This window comes from Orycteropus afer, unplaced genomic scaffold (genome assembly GCF_000298275.1).
Source record: "Orycteropus afer afer isolate SDZICR_OR568_19922 unplaced genomic scaffold, OryAfe1.0 scaffold00135, whole genome shotgun sequence".
Lineage (NCBI taxonomy): Eukaryota > Metazoa > Chordata > Mammalia > Tubulidentata > Orycteropodidae > Orycteropus > Orycteropus afer.
Genome location: NW_006921722.1, coordinates 4,565,856 through 4,589,239, shown reverse-complemented (window position 1 = coordinate 4,589,239; position 23,384 = coordinate 4,565,856). Strand labels below are relative to the sequence as shown.

Here is a 23,384-nt window from a genome sequence, read left to right as displayed (position 1 = left end):
AACTTTTGATAACATCCAGAATCATTATGAATCATCCTTCCTCATAGACCCTTAACCACTAATTCACAGGGAACCCAGATATATTAATTAGCTCCTTCTCCAAGCTAGAAAAATGAATAGTTAAGATCGAACTGTACCTTTTGTAATATTTTTCAAAAACACAACTTTTTGCTGAGATTGCAAATCATTAAGCAGATTGAAAGTATGGAACGCTTTGCCTTCTTGCCTGTAATTGAAACATTCAGCGTTCAGGGTCACTTGCACAGTTTCTCAGTTAGTTGACAAGCTGACTTATGCATAGTTGGTATTTCATCAAAAGGACCTATAAAGATCAATTTCTTAGGTCTAAGCCAATATTGTTGACCACTGCATATGGTTCTTTAAGAATGGATCTACTTTGCAAATGTAAATACGAGTATTGTTCTCCAAGCTCTGCATATAGTTTCCAGAATTCATTGCAGTCAGCCTTACAGAGAACCACTGACACAGGTGCCCCCCCTCAACACACCCACCAACACAAACTAAACGATTTCCCAGTAGTGACTTCTTCACTGTATCTAGGGTGGGTAAAATGTAGAGACTAAAGCCACGATGTCTCTCTGTGAGTACTTTGCCAGCCGCACTCTAATTCACTCAAGAACGACAATGCAGGCAAACACGTGAACTGCCCTTCACCTGTGCTGTGGCCCCATGTAGATCACTGGGCTCTGGAAACCCTTTTACTGCCATCACCAAGGGCTCTGCTGATTCTCCCTTACATGGTAAAGGGGTACTGGGAAACGCTCCCAGGAGTTTGTTTTAGTGATTTTGGAAAGAACTTGAAATGGGTGTGTGTCTGTGAGTTAGGATAGAGGAAAAGTAATAGAGAATGGCTGCACACTTGGGATGTTTCACCCGGATTGCTGGCGGTCTGGCCACTTGGAGCTATGCGTCGAACCAGTGGTCACCCATGCACGTGCGGTTCCACTCCAAGCTGCAGTTCCAGCACCATTCAAACCTGCACTGGGGCTGCGGGCACTTCATGTGCATGCATCCGCCTGGGGGCAGCAGAGGACACAATGCCGTGGGGTTAGGGCGCACGCCTCGACACCGTCACACATCTTAGCACATGCTATGTCTAGACACGGAGCCCTGGGTGGTGCGAACAGTTAACTGCTCAACTACTAATTGAAAGGTTGGCAGTGGGGACCCACCCAGAAGTGCCTTGGAACACCTGGCCATCTGCTTCTGAAAGGTCACAGCTTTGAAAACCCTTGGAACAGTTCTACTCTGCATGCGTGGGGATGTCAGAATAAACTCAGTGACACCTGCTTGGGTTTTGGTTTTGGTTCTAGAAATTAATGTCTAAGTGAGTAATCATAGCAACACCAGGGCAGAGAGAGTCTGAAAAAAGTCAGAAAGCACAATATGAAGTGCTCACATGAAGACATTTGTTAAGAAATGAATAAAACTGAGGCTTGCAAATTTCATCAGGAATGCATTGCATCCATAAACCTGACTTCAGTTACTTCTCATAGAATGGAATTTGGTGATAAATGGTTTGTGTTTCACAGGCAGTGAGTTAATTCCTCATTATTTTTATCTTAATAATTTAATTTTATCTTAAAATTTTAATGTGTAAATATGATTATGATTATTTTTTTATAATTTATTTAGGTTTTTTTTTTTTTGCAAAATTCATAAAACAGGATTAGGACAGCACATTACCTCCACTCTTTACCACTTTCCCTTAATAACTGAAATATACCGTTCTTTCTTGTGATTAGTTTTTGTCATTTCTTAGTGTTATTGACTTGGCAAAACTCATAAAGCAGGAGTAGGGTCAGCATGCCACTTTTTATAGGGAAAATGTTCCTTAATGTCACTAAAGACTTCATTTAAGGTGAGAAAGGTTTCTTGCTGCTGAGTAGGCCCTGACTTGCAGTGACATTACATGTACAGAACAAACCACTGCCTGGTCTTGCACCGTCTTACTGGTCACTGCTTGGTTTGAGTCCATGGTTGTACCTACCGCGTCAACCCATCTCATTGAGGATTTCTCTCACTTTTTCTAACCCTTTGACCTACCTTATATGACACCCTTTTCTAGCTATTGGTCCTTCCTGATGACATGTCTGCAGTAGTCCAAAGAACGAACATTTATTGACAGGAATAATGCCAGGTGCTGTACAAGTGCTGGCATGGTGGTTGAACACCTGGTGCTAATAAAAGGTCGGCACTTCAAACCCATCGTCATTCGGCAGGAGAAAGGTGGGCAATCTGCTTCCGTGAAGACTGAAGCCTTGGAAACCCAATGGGACAGTTCCACTCTGTCCTGGAAAGGTTGCTGAGTTGGAATCGACTTGACAGCAGTGGGTTTGGGTTTTGGTTTAGACAAACGCTATCCCACCTAATCCAGAACAGTGGCTTGTGAGATAGGTCTTAGTACCAGGCTCAGAATTCTCTCAAGGTTTCCCATCTGTAAATTGTGAATGCTGAGACCGAACTGAGATGTGACTCCAGTGCTCACCTCACTCTCGCACAGGGTCGGGTCTCTTGCGTGAGCTGAAAGGACACTGACTTGGGGATTGCTTCCTCCTTTCCTGGGATTTGCTAAATAGATCACTCTTTGCCTTCAGGGGCTCAGAAACCAAGCGTTCAGTGAAGCAGAGAGGGAGTTACTTGTATGACTCGTACAGAGATCCGCTTCTGCCAGAATCTCCCAGGACACCCAGGCTAACGCTGGGTACTCAGTTTCTTTGCCCGAGTTGTACATGAAACTCAACGGGCTCCATTATTCCATTTGACCAATTATCTTGTTAACTCAGTGCTTTCTTGCCAAATTTCCCAAGTAATTGCCTCAATACAGTTTCGTTTTTACTATTAGAAATCTGGCAAGAGAGTTTCCACTAATTTATGAAAATTTCTGAATATGTAACTAAAGGCATTGCTTTAGGATAAATTAAATACATTTAAACCCCCACCTATTTCTACTTCTTTTAGGTTTGTATTAAAGATCATTAAAAATTAGAGATGTATGGTAAATAGTGGCTAAGGCACTTGACTGCTCACCAGATGGCTGGCGGTTCAAACCCATCAGCCACTCCTTGGAAGGAAGGTTGGGCAATCCTACTTCTATAGTGATACTGCCTCGGAAACTCAAGGAGGGGTCGCTATGAGTCAGGGCTGACTCGACGGCACATAACAACAACAACATGGTAAATAAAAGGAGCTCTGGTGACAAAGTGCCTAAGACATTTGACTACTAACCAGAAGGCTGGTGGTTCAAACCCACCAGCAACTCCACGGAAGGAAGATTGGGCAATCTACTTCTGTAGTGATACTGCCTCAGAAACCCAAAGGGGTTTGCTATGAGTTGGAATCAACTCAGTGGCAGTGAGTTTATTTTTTGTTTGGTAAAGAAAGGAAAATAACACCACTTCACACTTTCCATTTAGGATTATGTCATATTCCACACAAACTTAATGCTTCTATATTTATAAGATAAATTTTTGTTGTTGTTGTTTGCTGTCGAGTTGGCCCCGACTCATAGCGACCCCTCCTTGGGCTTCTGAGGCAGTATCACTATGGAAGTAGGATAACCCAACCTTCCTTCCGAGGAGTGGCTGGTGGGTTTGAACCGCCAGCCTTCTGGTGAGCAGTCAAGTGCCTTAGGCACTATGCTACCAGAGCTCCTTATAAAATAAATAGCATGATAAAATAATGTGACACTGTAAAATCAGTTAAGTTTTGGTAAAATCAACAACAACAACACAACATCATAAAAAACCTGTTTAGCAGTATATTCAAATTCAATGAAATATTAAAATAACGCTCAATGGAAGGTGAGAATATTTTCTTTATACCAAGAAGTTAATGGATGTAGAATATTTGTGTTATACATATGTTTCTTCTTCAGAAGCTGGAATCGCAGGGGCCGGCAGAATAGGAAGAGAGGAACTAGGAAAGAAGCAGCCTCATAAAGAACTTCCTTTCCTTTCAGATACAACACCCCCCCCCCCCAGCTGTGGTCATGTGAACTCTGGTTCATGGGGACTCACCGTGGGTCAGAGTAGACCTGTGCTCCACAGGGTCTACAGAGGCTGGAAGACTTTCCTTCTGAGGCATCTCTAGGGGCATTTGAACCTTCAACCTTTAAGTTAGCAGCCAAATGCATTACCCATTCGCACCCCCAGGGACTCTGATGCTTCACACGCATGGGTGACACACTGATCCTATAATAGAGAGGAACATTGAAGACCTAATCCTTAAAGCTCTCTGGCTTAAAGGTAAATGCAGGCAAGAGCTGCTGACAACTGCATGCTGATTGGTGGAGATTTATATAAAGAAACCATGGCCTGCCTGGGTAGTGAGCTCTGGCTGCTGATCGACCCTCCAGCAGGAAAGGCCAGCCCATCCTGGGCATCCATTCCATACCAAGGCTCCGGCACCAACGTGCCCATGGAACTGAACAAGAGGGTGGGAGCTCCTGAACGTCCAGAAGCAGATTTAACAGCAACAGATACTCACGATCTGAGAATGAAGCCAGAAGCTCATGTGTGTGAGACAGAAGTGAGGAGAGAAACTGGAATTCCAGAGATTGAAAAGGATTATGGCAGGAGGGGCCAACGGTTCACCTATGTTTAAAATAATTCTCTTTATCATTTCAGAATAGTTGGAGGACAATCGGCTTCTCTGGGACTTGGCTGAATGCGAAACAAGCTATGAGTCTGGATGAGATGCACCAAGTAAGGAGACAAGCTTTTCTTGCTAAGAGAGGGTACACTGGTTCCCATCATCATGGTATATTTCACAGGGTTGTGATGGTCATTAATGAAGTTAGAACTTTAGTTTTCTGATGCAGAAGCTACAGGGTTGTCTGTTGTGCAGTTGGGGTCATAGGACAGCTTTTACAATCGTGGTTTTCTCACTTAAGATGCTTTGTGAGAATTTCCCATGCTGTCACAATTTCTTCCTTCCTGTGAAAAGCTGTACCACACTTCCTATGTGCCAGCCACCATGCTGGGTGCCTTGAAGACATTCTGTCACTTACTTCCCACATCAATTCTCTAATGTAGGAAGCCCTGGCAGTGAGCGCCTAAGGCATTTGACTGCTAACCAGAAGGCTGGAGGTTCAAACCCACTAGCCACTCCTTGGAAGGAAGGTTGGGCAATCTACTTCTGTAGAGACACTGCCTCAGAAACTCAAGGAGGGGTTGCTATGATTCAGATCCAACTCGACAGCAGTAAGTTTGGTTTGGTTTTTGACAGTAAATCCATTTTACAGATGAGGAAATGGAAGCTCAGAAGGTCACACTGGACATGGCAGAGCCCAGACTCTAACTCAGGCAGTAAGAGTCCAGTGTCTATGCCCTTAACCTGTAGTGATGGTGCACCATGGGGCTGCCTAATAGATTTTCAGACAGGTTTGTCACATAAACAAACTCTCTCAAATTTGAGGACATTGATAACATTGAACAATTTCACATGGTCAACATATCAGCATTTTGATAACACTGAACATGTAGATGATTTGGAACTTTCTTCAACATAAATCATGCTGCAGTTAGCATGGTTTATCTAAAGGGTGTGCATGTGGTGTGTATCTGTCTTGTTGTGTGTATCTGTCTTGTGGTGTGTATCTGTCTTGTGTGAGTGTTTCAGATTCTTTCTATGGGATAGATTTCCAGAAGTAAAGCTATGCAGTACAAGGATATAAACATTAGAAATCACATGTGACTGCTAACCAGAAGGCTGGAGGTTCAACCCACCAGCCACTCCTCAGAAGGAAGGCTGGGCAATCTACTTCTGTAGTGATACCACCTCAGAAACCCAAGGAAGGGTCGCTATGAGTCAGATCTGACTTGATGGGCTCTGAGTCTGGTTTGGAAAATACATTGCCCAGGTGGCTTCCTGAAAAGTTGTTGTTGTTATGTGCCGTCGAGTCAGACCCGACTCATAGCGACCCCTCCTTGGGTTTCTGAGGTGGTATCACTACGGAAGTAGATTACCCAACCTTCCTTCCAAGAAGTAGCTGGTGGGTTTGAACCTCCAGCCTTCTGGTTAGCAGTCAAGTGCCTTAGGGACTATGCTACCAGAGCTCCTTCCTGAAAAGTTAGGATACTAATCTGTGTCCCCGCTATCTTTGAGGATTATTGTTAAAAATGATACAAAACAATACAAATCAATATTTAAAAACCTTTGCTAACAATTAAAATGGTATCTTATTATTTTTTTTAATTGCAGGTGCTCTGGATGCCCAGTGGTTAAAGTGCTCTTCTGCTAAAAAAAGCTTGGTGGTTGGAACCCACCAGCTGCTCTGCAGCAGAAAGATGACGCAGTCTGCTTCTATAAAGATTTACAGCCTTGAAACCCCAATGGGGCAGCTCTACTATGTCCTATACGGGCCTGTCAGTTGGAATTGACTCTATGTCAGTGGGTATCTTACCATTTAATTCACACTCTTTAAGCACCTGTGAAATGGACCACTGGTCTACATTTCTGAATCCTTGTGAATTTTCCCTGGTGAAGGGCCTTCTCATATCATTTCACTTAACCTTGCCAATGCTTTAAGAAAGACAACACTGTCCAGTCAGTGCAGGAGGAGACCACTGGCAGCCTACTGCATTTTCTGAGTGTTCCAGTGTGCAACGGACAAGAATGACTCATTGGACAGACAGTGTTTCTTCCTGAGAGGCCATTGGTCCAGAACTGGGGACTCAGTTGGGCTTAGCTGGTTCTTGGTGCTCTGGGAGCACCAGCATGTTTTGTTTGTGTTAAAGGCGACTTCTCTAAAGGACAGAAGAAGACAGAGGTGCATGCCCATCACGGGACTCATGGGTCTCACTCCGCAGTGAGGCAGCTCTTACCAGCCTATGACCAGGGTGTAGTTAGTGCTCCAGGAGGAGAACAGAGGGAGCTGTGCCAGGCTCATCTTTGAATCTGTCATCTGTGATAGTGCTCAGACTCTCCCCCGCATGCACTGGAGGGTTTCAAATTTAGAGAGGTCTCTATGAGTGCTGGGTGGTGATGGCTTTAGACTGGATGGATGGCAGCAGAAACTCACTACACTGGCTACTGCAAGGTGTTAGGGTCACTAGGCCAAGTATGGACTAGAGTATACACCCACTCCTCACATGGTTAGACTCTAAAGAGCAGGTTGTCATGTGAAACAGTCACTATTCAAAAATGAAGGATGATCACATCAGATCACAAACTGGAAGAAGACTACATTATTAATTAATTGCCAAAACACATCCTTATGTAATGGCCAAAACACTGAGAATCATGGCCTGGCCAAGCTGTTAATCATCACAGCCAGGATTAGTCTTGGTTTGCACCTTGGTGTTTATTATTGCTGGATGTATGTCATTAATGTGCAAAAGAGTTGGATAGTAGACTTTTTACTATTGGTGCCAGTGCAAAATGTTGGATAATGAGTTAGTAGGTAAGGGAGGAGTTGGTGTAATTGCAAATAAGGAGTTCTGGTGGTGCAAATGGTTAGGAGTTCATCTACTAACATAAAGGCTGCTGGTTCAAACCCACCAGCTGTGCCATGGGAGACAGTTCTGGCAATCTGCTTCCACAAAGATTGCAGTCAAAAAGCCCTATGGGGCAGTTCTACTTTGTCTCATGGGGTCTCTATGAGTTGAAATCAACTCAACAGCACCCAACAACAGCAGAACTTCAAATAATGCTGTGGAGCTGGTGAAGCTACGAACCAATGGTGGACAGACAACATGACCACAGAGTAGCCTCAGAGGACACAAGGCAAGGGGAGAGAGGACAGCCACGGCCACGGCCACAGATGGCCCAGATACTTATTTGGAATCACGGCCAATATCTTGATCCTAAATAGGTTCTGAGGAGCCTTGGTAGCATAGTGGTTAAGTGCTCAGCTGCCAACCAAAAGGTCAGCAGTCTGAATGCACCAATTACTCTGGGAGAAAGATGTGGCAGTCTGTTTCCATAAGGCAAACACTATGAGGCATCTGTACTCTGTTATAGGGTCACTGTGAGTAAGGATCGACTTGGTGGAAATGCTTTGTTTCATTTTTTAAAGAGTTTCTGTACTCCTTTACTTCCCACCCAGAAAACCACAGTTGTCTTCCTAACATAGCCATGGAATCCTCTCAACAGATACTTCTGTATAACAAGAACAAAAATAGGAGCAGGGAACACTTCCTGAGGGTTACTCTATGGGACAGGCCCTTCACCAGTGCGATCACGTAACTCTGCGGAAGACACATGGATTGCCCCATTTTACAGCAGAGGGAATGGAGGTGTAGAGAGTAGCAGACAAGTGTCAGGGGTTATGTGACACACTGAAGGGAGGACAATGGTGGGAAGAGGCCTCGGACTCAGGGAGTCGAGAGTCACAGTTCTTCAGTGCCAGAAACCCCCCTGCAGCCTGCTCCGCGGGCCCTCTGGCATGGACCAGGAGACACACTACACAGGGAGAACAGAGTGCCCAAACTCCTTGAACCTCCCAGAAGTTAAAACAGCCACGAAGGACAGGGAGAAAGGTCTCACTTCAAGAGTTTGTTGTTAGCTGCCCTCGAGCTGGCCCCTGATTCGTGGTGACCCCACGGAGAATGGAGCAAAACGCTGCCTGGTTCCTTACCTTCCCCACGACTGGTTGTGGATCGGACCACCGTGATCCAGGGGGTTTCTATTCTTTCTTTAAATAATATTTTATTGTGTTTCAGTGAACGCTTACACAGCAGTTCAGGTTCCCAATCAGCAATTTCTACCCAATGGTTACTGTTTTCACAACTTTCATTCACATTCTCATTATTTGCAGTAACATTGTTTCCCTGTCCCTTACGTTCTTTGTTTTACAGCAACCGTTGACTGTTTCGACTTTTTAAAGGAGCACAGTACTTATGAGTGATATTCATTATTTTGTAAGCCAATCTGCTATTTAGCTACAAAGTGACCTCAGGGTTTAGTTTTGGTTCAAGGTTTGGAGAGTATCTCAGACCAAGAGTCTTGGGGGAGTCCTGCAGTCTCAACCAGTTCAGTAAGACTGTTTCTGTTTTTTTACAGGAATGCGAGATTCCACTGCACATTTTTCTCCCGTTCTGTTGGGGCATCTGTTGTAACACTGATTAGAGGAGTCTGCAGTGGAAGCTGGGCACCATCTAGTTCTTCTGGTCTCAGGGTAGATGAGGCCGTGGTTTGTGCTGATTATTTGTCCTGTAGACTATTTGTTCTTTGAGTCTTTGGTTTTCTTCCTTCTCTTTTGCTTTGGATGAATAGAGACCAATAGTTTAGTGATTCATAGAGTTCCACTGGGTGATTCTCAGAAGCAAACCACCAGGTCTTTCTTCCTGGTCTGAGTCTGGAAGCTCCACTGAAACCTGTTCAGCAACATAGCAGCACACAAGCCACCACTGATAGATGGCTGGTGGCTGTGCACGAGGTGCACTGGGCGGGACTCCAACCCTGGTGGCCCTATGGAAGGTGAGAATTCTCCCACCAAAACACCCTGGCTACCATGCTGGAAAATGCCGTGTTTACAGTCCAGCAAGTGTACCAGACAGGCAATGGGAGGGCATGGCTTCATGCTTCCATGGTTTCAAGCATCTGGAGACAGCATGTTCCTGCCAACGAATGGTGTGCTGTGACCAGATGCCACCCCAGCATCACAGTCACCTGGGATTCCTAGGTGGGAAGTCCCACTGTAGGTTCTGGACTAGAATGAGGCCTGGAAACCTGTAGATGAAGCAAACACACACGGGGATTCTCACATGTGGCCATGGTGCAAGCAAAGAGCAGGTGTGCAGCAGGCCTGGGCATGTCACCAGAGAAGCAAGTTAGCCTCCACTCTCAGTGCCCCTCAGGATGCAGCCCAGGCTCTGTGCCTGGTATGATGGTTATGGGGAGGACGTCTGTCAGCACATGAGCTCTTGGATCTCCTGATGGCCACAGGCTGCCCAATGATGAGGCTGAGAGGGTATGGCTGCAGGTAGAAGGCAGGGAGAGTGAGACCTTGCCAGGGCTTAGAGCATGGCTTAGGGAGGCCTGTTCTGAATGTGGGAGGTGGGATTTCTAGGCTCAACTGTGAACCCAATAAAAGAAAACCATATCCGTGCCTCCTGGAGGACGTTGGTGGTTGTTGTTGTTGTTGTTATGTGCCGTCGAGTCAAACCTGACTCATAGCGACCCCTCCTTGGGTTTCCGAGGCAGTATCACTATGGAAGTAGGATTGCCCAACCTTCCTTCCGAGGAGTGGCTGGTGGGTTTGAACCACCAGCCGTCTGGTTAGCAGGCAAGTGTCTTAGCCACTATGCTACAACGTAGCTAATTTCATTTAATTTGGAGGTATCGCACATAGTAATACCAAATTCTCCAGAGTTCAGGAGCATTTGGTAGAAGGCCAAAGAACTCCTTTCCAAAGTACATTCACGGGGAGCACATTTTAGTGCAGAGCCCAGTGTCATAACATGCAATAAGCCAGCTGCCAGTGAGTTGATTCCGACTGACAGCAACTCCATGTGTGCAGAGGAGAGAGGTGCTCCAAGGTTTTCAGCGACTGATTTCTTAGAAAGTAGATCACCAGGCCTTTCTTCTGAGGAGTGTCTCGTGGACTCAAACCTCCAACCTTACTGTTAGCAGTGGAGTATGTTACACTTTTGCATCACCCTAGGGTTCATCATCATGATCCCAACCCCAAACCAAACTCACTGCTGCTGGCTAAGTTCTGACTCACAGCAACCTTACAATAATGTTGTTATTGTTGTTAGGAGCCGTTGAGATGGCTCTGATTCATAGTGACCCCATGCACAACAGAACAGAACACTGCCTGGTCCCATGCCATCTGCATAATCCTTGCTGTGCATAAGCCCATCATTACAGCCACTGTAACAATCCATCTCGTTGAGGGCCTTCCCCATTTTCGTTGACCCTCTACTTTACCAACCATGATATTCTTCTCCAGGGACTGGTCCCTTCTGACAACATGGCCAAAGTAGGTGGGATGAAGTCTGGCCATTCTAGTTTCTAAGGAGTATTCTGGCTACAGTTCTTCCCGGACAGATTTATTTATTCTTTTGGCAGTCCATAGTATCTTCAGTATTCTTTGCCAACACTGCAATCCAAAGGCATCAATTTTCCTTCTGTCTTCCTTATTTACTGTTTAGCTTTCATATGCACAAAAGGTGACTGAAAATACCATGGCTTGGGTTAGACACATCTTAGTCTTCAAAGTGACATCCCTGTCTTCAAAGTGACATCTTTGCTCTTAAACATTTTCAAGAGGTTTTTTTTTTTTTTTTTTTTCAGCAGATTTCCCTAGTGCAGTGTGATGTCTGCTTTCTTGACTGCTGCTTCCAAGGGTGTTGATTATGGATCCAAGTAAAATGAAATCTTTGGCAACTTCAATCTTATCTCCATTTACTGTGACATTGCTTACTGGTCCAGTTGTGAGGCTCTTTGTTTTCTTTATGTTGAGCTATAACCCATACTGCAGACTACAGTCCTGAATCTCCATCAGTAAGTGCTTCAAGTCATCTTCAGTTTCAGCAAGCAAGGTTGTGTCATCTGCATATCACAGGTTGTTCATGATTCTTCCTTTAATCCTGATGCCGTGTTCTTCTTCATATAGTCTAGCTTCTTGGATTATTTGCTCATGTACGGACTGCATAAGTATGGTGAAAGGATACAACCCTGATGCACTTCCTTCCTGATTTCAAATATGCAGTATCCCCTTGTTCTGTTCCAATGAAACCTCTTGGTCTATCTACAGGTTCCTCTTGAGCACAATTAAGTGTTCTGGAATTCCTATTTTTTGCAATATTATCCATAATTTGTTTCGATGCACACAATCGAATGCTTTTGCATAGTTAACAAAATGAAGGTAAACATCTTTCTAGTATTCTTTGCTTTCAGCCAAGACCCATCTGACATCAGCAATGATATCCCTTGTTCCCCATTCTCTTCTAAATCTAGCTTGAAGGTACCTGTCAGTATACTGCTGAAACCATTTTTGAATTATCTTCAGGAAATTTACTTTCATGTGATATTAATGATACTGTTTGATAATTTCCACATTCTGTTGGATCACTTTTCTTTGGAATGGGCACAAATATGGGCACTTATAATAACAGAAGGCACTAATTTTCCCAGCACTAGGATAGGGACATCATGGCAAAGCATGTCCCAGTATTGAAATGGAAAAGAATTTCATGGTGAAATACAGTTAGAAACCAGTTGGTTAAACAAAATTCAAGAGGTGTCTTAAAGAAGGGATGGTGAGGTGCCTTAATATGCTAATGCATATGGTGGACGGGGACCTGAATACTAGCTCTCTTGGGTGGGTGTTGTGAGGATGAAATGGTTTGATCTCGTAAACCATGTAGAGTAGTGTCTGGCAAATACTGAGTGCTCAGTCACAGTTACTCTTAGTGATATCATTACTGTCGAAGAGGAGGGATATAGTAGGAATCACTTTCCAATTTTGTTGGCATGGTGATCTCCATGTTTCCTATGGAGGGCTTTTTGTGACCAGAGGACCATTAAGGACACTTTGGGAAATAAGGAACTGGAAATTTTACCTAACTTTTTTCTTTTTCTTAGCGTATTAGACAACATATCCAAATCAAAACAAAACTCGCTGCCAGCGAGATGATCCTGACTCATAGCAACACTATAGGGTAGAGCAGAATTGCCCCATAGGATTTCCAAGGCTGTAAATCTTTACAGAAGCAGACTGCCTTCTCCGATGTGACAACATGTCAGTACAAGGTAATAGTAACACAGGAAAATAGGAACTTTCTATTTTCCACCACCGTCCATCAGTCTCTCACACTCTGGTGGCTTGTGTCTTGCTATGATGTGGGAAGCTAAGCCACTGCTATTCCAAATACCAGAAGGGTCACCCATGGGGGCCACACTTCAGCAGAGCTTTCAGACTAGGAAGGGAAGCCTGAGGACCTATTTCCAGTAATTAGGCAATGAAAACACTGTGGGTGACAACAGCATATAGTTTGACATAGGGCTGGGAGAGGAGCCCCGTTGGTATGACGGCATCAGAATACACAGTGCTCACAACATGTGCCCTGGCAAACCCTTGGTCATGCAGGTGGTGCAGGACTGGGCAGTGTTTTGCTGTGTTGTACGTGGGTCACCACGAGTCAGAGTGGTGAACAGCAACGATCATGTGGCCAGCACTGGGCTCAGAAGCCCATTGAAGCTCATCATGTCGTCTGAGGTTCACAACCCACTGAAGTCGCTTTTATCATCATCTGTATCTCACAGGTGAGGAGTTGAAGCTTGATGGGTAGAACTAAGATTTTAACTCTTGCTCAGTGGCTTCAATCCATCTGCCCAACTACTTATAGAATCCTCCCAATAGCCCCTGCCTATGGTAACCATACAGCAAATACTCCCTCAAAAAAACAAACTCATTAAATCATCATTTTTTGCTTTACCAAGGCTCACCATTTTTTTCAACTGGAACATGGCAACGAGGACAAGGTTTGGTGGTTTTCTTGATTGTTTCTTTGGAGGCCTCTTCCCACCGAGCTTGCTCTGCGGCCTTTTCATCAACTCTGTAGCCCTGGATAAATCAAGACACGTGGAGTTCAGATTCCGATCTTTACCTGAGGATGCAAGTTTAGGCCATGACATTCCCTTTTTCTCTTATCACCACCTCTCGTTGCAACATTGGTTCAGGAAATTCTCAAAGAAGGAAGTGCCTTCAGAGAGGCTTTTCCAATATCAATGCCTGGACAAGTGATGGAAGGCTACTGCATGTCCAGACAACACAGTTTTCTGGGCCTGGGACATATGCCTACAAACTAACAAGAGATCACTCAGCTGTACAGTGTGAGGCCCTTTATTCTGTTATTTTGAATAACTGTAATGAGCTACATTTATCAGGTTTAATGAATTCAAACCATGGTGTTGGTAAAGAATATTGAATAGACCATGGACTTCCAGAAGAACAAGCATTCTTAGAAGAAACACAACCAGAATGCCCCTGAGAAGCAAGGATGGAGAGACTTTGGCTTGTTGACTTCGGATGTGTCATTAGGAGAGACCAATGCTAGGAAAGGAAGCCATGTCTGGCAGAGCAGAGGGTCAGTGAAAAGAGGGAAACCCTCATGAGATGGATTGACAGCAATGGTGAAATGACTGGATGGACTCCAGCATGTCCATGGTCATGAGGATGGAGCGGGACTAGAGAATGCTTTGTTCCATTGCACTGAAGATCACCATGAACTGTAGCCAACTGGATGGTAACTTATAACAATAACATTAGATGCTATATATACAGGAAAAGTGATAAATGCTTTATATTCACTTCTTTTTAGGTGCTTCATCAAGTGAGATTTAAAGGACTTAAACAACCGCCACAGGCTGGTAAGTAGGAGAGTCTGAACGACTCCAAAATCTTTGCTCCTAACCTTTATTCTCCATCTCTGTAATCCTCTATGCTTGCACCTGGAAAATGGGGAGCTCCAAATACTGTTCAGGAGGGGGCAGGAGCAAGACTAAACAAATGCAGCTGATGGGACAAAGCAGCAGCAGAGGGAGCTGGTAACAGTGAGTGGTCAACACTGCAGGCTCGGCAGCTGGGCCGACTGGATTCAAACTCCAGCTTCACCCTGCTGGCTGACTTTGGAAACATCACTTCACTTCTCTGAAAGTTCTCATCTCTAAACTGGAAATGAAGAATATACCTAGTTCATCGAGGGTACTGAAGATTAACAACATGTCTCACTCTGGACACGGTATCCTGAAGGACCAGTCCTTGGAGAAGGACGTCAGGCTTGGTAAAGTAGAGAAACCCTCAACGAGACGGATTGACACAGAGGCTGCAACAATGGGCTCAAGCTAGCAACAACTGCGAGGACGGGGCAGGACCAGGCAGTGTTTCATTCTGTTGTGCACAGGGTCACTGTAAGTTGGGACTGACTCGACAGCACCTAACAACAACTTCCCTAAAGGAGTGAAAACGCAGTGCCATCGAGTGATTCCGACTCATAGCAACCACCATTGGGTTTCTGAGGCTGTAAATCTTTATGGAGGTAGAGTGCCCTGTCTTCCTTCCATGGAGTGGCTGGTGGGTTTGAACCACTGACCTTCTGGTTAACAGCCGGGTGCCTTATCCACTATGCCACCAGAGCTCCTTTCCTTAAAGGAGTAGGAACCAGTATCTAGCACATATTGTTATGTGATCATATCAATTCACTCAGGATCTGTAACATGGCAGCCTCTCTAACATGCTAGCTGACATTATTCACATCACCAAAGACTGAGTGAGCGCTGACTCTGTCCGTGAGGAGGGAAGGAAATTCAGATCAGTCTCTGAGTACATTCCGTTTGCACCCAGTTCCACTCACCCTGGTTACTGAATGCATATGCAGAAAAAGAATCAACACATTTTGTTATCTAAGAACCTAGTGTTCTAGAAAGACATTTCTAAGTGTTAATCCAAATGGAATGATTTACAACTCTCCCACCTGACTTCCATGGTTTTGTTGTTGTTTTATTTAAATTTTCTTCTATGCTTTAAAACTAAGGTGAACATGCAAATGCATTCATGGACTTATAATAACTGTTTCTACCACCTGTCTGGCTGTGTGCCCTACTCTGGTAGCAAGCATGTTGTTTTGATGCTGGAAGCTATGCCACCAGTATTTCAAATACCAGAGGGTCACCGATGGTGGACAGGTTGTCGTGCAGCTTCCAGAAGACAGACTTGGAAGAAAGGGCTGGTGATCTGCTTTTGAAAACCAGCCCACGGAAACGCCATGGCTTACAACGGAGTGCGCCTGGCGCAGTGCTGGAAGATGCGTGCCCTGGGTTGGAAGGCACTCGGGATACACGAGGCCCTCACCAATGGACTTGAGCATCTCCGTGATGGAAGGTGGCCTGGGACTGGCAGCATCCTGTTCTGCTGGCCATGAGGTCACCACGAGTTGGAGTTGGCCTGGTGGCAACTAACAACACTGTGGGATTTTAGACCCATCGCCTTTAATCTTTGGAATGACACCACATATAATAGGTTATCCTTAACAGGAAGAAGGTGAAATGAGGCCTGGAGAGGTTGCATAACCTCCAGGGTGCCCAGAGCTGGTGACCCAGACCTAAGGTTTTTTGGTTTCAAAGACTTGTTCTTGCTCCTTCAATGCGCTCACTCAGGAGCCAATGTGAAGCCACCATGGAACTTTCTGAGCAGGGGTTTGAAGTGAGGAGAAGAGTGCTTTAGGTCTGAAGCTTGGGCCAGCGTGGTGGCAGCATGCATGATCTAAGACTGGCATATTCAGGTCCTGCATCAGAGTGAGGGCACTTGGTCTGGGAGAAGATGGATGTGGGGATGGGTTGAGTGTGTCCGAATGGGCTCTGTCATGGTCACTGTCTGGATGGCCTGATGGACAGGTCCAGGAGGCAGGTGTCAGAATGGGCACTGGGCAAGATGTGTGGGGTGTTGAGCATGATCTCAGGGTCCTCCCCAGGGAGGATGACTGAAGGCACCAAAGAGCCCACAGAAGCAGATGTGAAAGGGCAGAGGGTTAAGGGTGGATCCTAAGGATGGTGTCAGAGAAAAGCAGAGAAAGCCTGGGCCGGAGAAAAGAGCCAGAGCCCAAGAGATAAGGCAAGGTGGAGAGGCTCACTTTCCTCTTGTTAGTGTCCCCTAGCAGATGTCCTTATAGGCAGTTAGTGCCTCCTAGTGGATTTCCTTATATGTTCACCTGGCAGTCAGCCAGCTCTCTCAGTGGGGGTGGGGGGTGGGCATCAAGGGTGGGTAACTTTGCTTTGCTGTTGTTGTTGGATTATGTGCCATTGAGATGGACTCGACTCATAGCGACCTACAACTTTTTAGGGCCCGATGGTGCTAGAGTCCTGAAAAGTTAGCTGTCAAAGCATGGAAGACTGATGAGGTGTGGTTTTCCTTCTCTCCTGGTGGGAGGATACACCCAGAGGTTATGCCTGATTTGCCCCACAGGGCATTAACCTGTCTGTGTAAGGCTGAGACATCACATACTTTCCTTTCTCTTTCTTCGTCTTCTTGAACTTCTTTCTGTGGTTTGGGTGAAAGTTTACAGAGCAGATTAATTTTCTATCCAGCAAGGGATACACATTTTGTTTTGTGCCACTGGCTGCAATCCCCTCACTCTACACAGCACCCTTCCTGCTTCCTCCCTGGGTCCCCTGCCCATCTGCCCATCTTTCCAGTCTCTTCCTGCCTTTGGGGCTTCGGTTTGGGGACAGCCTTCCTTTCTTAGTGACTGTATACAGGTTCTTCCCCAGATGTCCATGAAACCAGCTCTCTGGTCCTCCTGCCGGTTTTCTCATTAAATGAGCACAACTTCCACGTGGCTAAAAACAAGGTGCTCTGAGGATGGCTGCTGCACCTGCAGAGTCATCAGAAGGGAGCAAAGAGGGGTGGGGACGGGGACGGGGACGGGGACGAAGCGTGCCCAGGCTCAGCCAAGGGGGACAGGGGTTCTGAGAAGGAACAATGATGTTGTTTCTATTACTATTAGGAGCCCTGGTGGTGCAGTGGTTAAGTGCTCAGCCGTGAGCTTCAGTTAGGCTGGCAGTTCAAACCCACCCATGGCTCCGCAGAGAAAGACATGGCGATTGGCTCGCACAAAAATTCCAGCCTCGGAAACCTATGGGAGAAGTTCTACTCTGCCCTATATGATCACTATGAGTTGGAATCGACTCAATGACACAGAGCAACAACAATCTAGTCGAAGGAGTCCTGGTGGCACAATGGTTACATGTTTAGTTGCAAGTTGAAGGTTGATGGTTTGAACCCCCTGGCTGGTGATCTGCTCTCATGAAGAATACAGCCAAGGAACCCACGTGGAGCAGCTGAGCTGTATCACATGGAATTGAGTCCACGGCACCCAACACCACAACATGACATTTACAAAGGGTTGGGAGCTCTGGTAGCATAGTGGCTAAAGCACTTGACTGCTAACCAGAAGGCTGGCGGTTCAAACCCCCCAGCCACTCCTTGGAAGGAAGGTTGGGCAATCCTACTTCCGTAGTGATACTGCCTCGGAAACCCAAGGAGGGGTCGCTATGAGTCGGGGCTGACTCGACGGCATATAACAACAACAACAACAAGCTGTGCATCCAACGCTCTGTGGAGATCATTGCATTAAAGCAGCTGGACCTTCCCTGAAGGCTGGGTCCCGTTAGCAACTGATGGCTGCAGAAACTGTGGCTTCACGAGGTCACCTATGTTTCCTAGGTCACAAGGCCACTAAGCTACAGGCCAACAGCCACGCTCTTTCACCAGCGATTCCTTCTTTCACCATCATGTCCCCAGCTACTAAGAAGACTAAGGAACTGAGGCCAAGCAAAGTCCTGGTGGTCGATAGGGCTCAGGTGACTTCAGAGAGAGCAGTTTTAAGATGACATGCGGTGAAGAAGCAGAGGGAGAAGGTCCCTTCACACAGCCAGACCAGGTGTGTCCCAGTCCCGCCCTCTACCTCCTTTAATACTAGCTTGGCACGTTTATGCCCCATGGCTCAGCTCGCTCTTCTGCTATCTGCTGTCAGCTGGCTCTGACTGCTGGACCCGCAGAAACCATCCTCAGAAAGGACGTGCAAGGCCCTAACCGGCAGAGCCCACGTCCCTTCCTGTGTCTTCATCTTCTGACCCTTCCAGGCCCTCAGCGCTGTCAGCTTCCTTCCAGCTTGGAAAGAGTCAGCATGAAGGCCCCCACGCGGCACGCTGACACCTCATCCATTCTTGGGTCTGCACCCCATTCAGTTGACCTGTGAGAAAGGAAGAGAGCCGGAAACCCCATGGCTACTGCTGGCATCACCAGTATGGCAGCCGGTGCACCACAGGCCTGGACACCTGCTGTCGGGTTCTCCATGCCAGGTGCTTGTATTCGTCACTTCCCATGGGGGACAGCTGTCCTTGAGGCTGATGGGCAAATCTTTCCAGAATGTTCTCGAGCAGAGGCCCAGTACCCAGTGCAGCAGGATCACTGAGGGATGTTGAAAGCAGACTACTAACCTGGGCTCACACCTTGAAGACTTGGATCCAGTGGATCTGGAGTGGCGCCCAGAACTCTGAATCCTTTGGTTGACTGTGATGTGCAGGGAAGTTTGGGGACCTTTCAAGCACTAGACAGAGAATCTCATCTTGAACCTGAAAAATAACATGGTGGGTTGGATAAGCCTACCGTCCATCAAGCAATGAAGTGATGACTTGTTGCTGTGTTGCTAGGAGGTGAACGTTGTGTTCTGACTCGGTGCTGCAGCTCTGCCAGGTGACCACTGGGGCTCCACGGGAGCATAGGAATCTGCTCAGGTACAGGATGTGGTGCCTGCTCATTTCCCCTGGGCCCCACCATAAGGAGGAACAACATGTGGGGCTGGGAGTGAGGACCCATCTCTCTTCTTCCATATTTGATGGCTGACACAGCAGTTTCCCCTAAGAGAGCCCTATGCATACATGTCTTCACAGTTGCCTCCATAAAGTCAAACGCAGTCATGATAGTCAATCTATGGCTGGAGATGGGCAAAGTGGCTTTGGTCATATGGTGATGCCTTTTAAGTGAGGGTTTGGGGGAGTCTGCCTGGGGATGTAAACTGTTAATGCACTCGGCATCTCAGCAGTCTGAGTCCACATGGAGACTCCTCAGAAGAACGGCCTGGGGGTCTAAAATCAGCCGTTGGAAATACGTGGAGCACAGTGCTACCTTGATACACATGGATCACCGTGTGTCGGACTGACTTGATGGCAGCTGGTTTGCATCCCAGGGTGGCACAAACGTGTGTGCTTGGCTCCTAACAGAAAAGTGGGTGGTTCCAACACACTGAACAGCACCAAGTCCTGGAGATGGACTTCCATCAGATCACAGCCATTGAAAGCCCCCAGAGCGTAATTCTACTCCGAGGGCATGGGGTCACCATGAGTGCAATCCACTCAACAGCAACGGGCTTGGTATCCTGAGAAGTGGCTAAAAGCAGAGCTTTGGAATCATCATAGCTCCATTCAAAGTCTAGTTCATACTTTTTTCTCAGTGACTTAAAAAGCACACACTTCTCATCCCATGGTCCTGCAATCCAGGCTGGCTTTGCTGATTTCTCTGCTCTGGGTTTTACAAGGTTGAAAGTAAGACAGTGGCCTGCCAGGCAATGACTGGGAGGCTCTGGAAGAGTCTGCCTCCCAGCTTCAGGGTGTGGGCAGCATCCGTTCCTAGAAGTTGTAGGACAGAGGCCTCGTTTCCTCTCGGGCCCCACAGTCCTCTCTCCTGTCCTTGTACCGAGGTCTCTATGTCTCAGCGCTAACTCAGTGATTCACACAGTTGTTATCCACAGAATATCTCTGACTTTCTCTTCTTTTGATTCCAGCTATAAAACGTTCTCTACGTGGAAGGGCTTGTGTGATGCTCTTAGGCCGGCCCAGATAAACCAGGATAAAAATACCAGTTGCCCTTGAGTCGATTCTAGCTTGATTCTTTACTTGCTGCTAACCTTGGGCAGATGACATAGCCTCCCTGAGTCTCTGCTCATCCGTGCAAGTGTGAAAAAATGCAGTCTCCGCCTCACAAGAGCTGTGAGTGAATACGATGAACACACAAAACTGAGCACAGACTCTCACATGGAGTAAACACTAAATCTGTGTTTTCTGCAATAGCCACCATTAGTTTATCATCACTGACTTCACTATCATACCCGGGTTTATGCAGATGGGGATACTGGGTTATGTGAGTCTGTGTAAACAGAAAAGACAGCAAAGGGCCTGGATTGGCCCTGAGTCTCAAAAAATAGTGATAAATCAGAATGTTCTCACAGAGGTTCTCCACAACAAATTACAGCCCAGGAGACAGTGTCAGTAACATGTCAGTGAAGGCAACCTGAGAGACCGCTTATTACATCCATGTCACCCTTCTTGTTTTGGAACTTTATTTGTTCCAAAATTTAGCCAAAATTGGAGAAAACCAAAACCAAACCCATTGCCATTGAGTCAATCCCAACTCACAGCAGAGTAGAACTGCCCCACAGGGTTTCCAAGACTGTAATCTTTACAGACACAGACTGCCACATCTTTCTCCCTACAAAGCTACTGGTGGGTTCAAACCGCTGACCTTCTGGTTCACAGCTGAGCACTTAAACATCGTGCTACCAGGTCTCCTAATCATTGGACAAGGATACCATGAGGAGCTCTGGTGGTACTCTGGTTATGGCATTGGGCTGCTAACCAAAAGGTTGCCAGTTCGAACCCACCAGCTGCTCCATGGAGAAAGATGAGGCAGCCTGTTTTCATAAAGATTTACAGCCTTGCAGACCCTGTTGGTGTCGCTATGAGCCAGAGTTGACTCAACGGCAGTGGGTTTGGTTTTGGTTATCATCATCTGAAATATTTTCCAAAAAGGATCAGATTGCCATCAATCACAGAAAACATAAACTAAAAACCCAACCCAACCCACTGCTGTGGAGTCGATTTCAAATCAGCAACCCCCACTGGGGTTCTGTAAATCTTTACAGAAGTAAGTTGCCCAGTCTTCCTTGCACAGAGTGCCTGGTGGGTTTGAACTACCAACCTTCTGGTTAGTGGTCAAATGCCTTAGGCACTGTGCCACCAGAGTACAGGAAACTTACTTACCTTAATTCTGAAATGCATGTATTTAGGTGCATGCCAACTTTTAAATTTCATCTTTCTCATCAAAATTGAAGTCCTAGATACATGCACTTGTCACAGTAATTAATCCCTGGTACATGATGACTGAGAACTCCATCTCCACAGCTGTCCCAACTTCCATACCCTCTGAGAATCTGGGCTGGTGGGTGTGTGGGGGAATGTTGAGTCACAGCAAAGGTCAAACCATTTTCTAATACTTGAACCTACTTGCTTGTAAGCAAGGGGCCCCGGTGGCAGGGATTAGTGCTTGGCTGCTACCCAAAAGTCAGCAGTCTGAACCCACTAGCCCCTCTGTAGGAGAAAGATGAGGCCGTCTGCTTCCACAAAGATTCCAAAAACCAAACTCACTGCTGTCAAGTCGATTTCAACTCATAGCAACCCCTCCTTGGGTTTCCGAGGTGGTATCACTACGCAAGTAGATTGCCCAACCTTCCTTCCCAGGAGTGGCTGGTGGGTTTGAACCGCCAGCCTTCTGGTTAGCAGTCAAATGTCTTAGGCACTACACCATCAGAGCCTTGGAAACCCTCTGGGGCAGTTCCACTCTGTCCTCTAGGGTTGCTGTGAGTAGGGACCAACTCCATGCAGTGGGTTTGGTTTGGGCTTTGCTTCGATAAAGATGACAGCCTGGGAACCCTCTGCGGCAGTTCCACTGTGTCCTCTAGGGACGCTGTGAGTTGGAATGGACTCGATGGCAGTGGCTTTGGCTTGGGCTTTGCCTCTGTAAAGATTGACAGCCTTGGGAACCCTGTGGGGTAGTTCTACTCTGCCCTACCGGGTCACTATTAGTTGCTGTTGAGTCCCCCACACAAGGGAATGAAGAGGTGCTATTGCCTGGTCCTGCACCGTCCTCACAGTCATTGGGTGGCTGGAGTCCACTGTTGTGGCCTTTGTGGACTCTGAGAGCCCTCCAACCTGGGGCTCCTTTTCCAGAGCCATCTTGGACAGCGCTCTGTGGCTGTGAGCCGTGAGGTTTCCATTGGCTGATTGATGGGAGCAGATCGCCAGGCCTTTGCTCCTGGTCTGTCTTTCCCTGGAAGCTCCTCTAAAACTTGCCCACTGACCCTTTGAAATGCTGGTGGCCTAGCTTCCAGCATCACGGCAACATGCAAGCCACCATGTATGACAAACTGACAGATAAGCAGTACACACATACGTGTGTGTGTGCGCTATTCTGAGAAGAGCTCACTGGCATGCCATGGTTTAATGGCGTTCTGCCCTTAGAAATGCATGGGCCACTCGGGCACAGCCTTTGTACTAAGTCCTTGCCTCTGGAGGGCATACTTTAGCACACCACAGGGAGACTATTCCTGGTGACAATGATACCAACGGTGATACATGCTTTGGGGGAATGTGTCCCAAACATCTGTCCTGGGTCACTTATCAGGCCAGTGCTGCCCTGTGGGGTCTGAAATGCTTCTGAGAGGGAAAGGGAGCTGGGCAATGCCATCAGCCCATTTGGAAGTTGATGGAAAAATGGAACAGCAATAAACGAACAGCAAGATTAGTGACAAGTCCCGTTAATTGGGCATTTCTAAAGGGCTTGTGTTAGACTGTGGTCACAGAAGCTTGTGGACAGAAACTTACACTTGAGCAAAACCGAGAAGCTCAGTTGTTTCTGGTAATGAAGATCTTAGTCCCCGGCCTAGGTTGGGAATTACTAAAATTATCAGCACAGACCAGAGTTTGAATACAGAGCCCTCACTAATATGATGCAGGTAGTAAGCCAAAGCAGAGGACAAAGGCTTGGCCTTAGGAAACATGGTACAAAGCCTGCTGTC

The 23,384-nt window shown here is 46.5% G+C and overlaps 1 protein-coding gene across 1 annotated transcript in view; it reads right to left on the bottom strand.

Moving 5' to 3' along the window:
• Nucleotides 1–924: 924 nt before the first annotated feature.
• PRKN (parkin RBR E3 ubiquitin protein ligase) overlaps nt 925–23,384 on the bottom strand; it is a 1,601,593-nt gene continuing 1,579,133 nt past the window's right edge. Inside the window, exons 11-12 of the mRNA XM_042781573.1 lie at nt 13,423–13,540; nt 925–1,037 (exon numbers count right to left, since the gene is read on the bottom strand). Of these exons, the coding sequence (XP_042637507.1) occupies nt 925–1,037; nt 13,423–13,540 (231 nt within the window). The remainder of the gene's footprint in view (nt 1,038–13,422; nt 13,541–23,384) is intronic.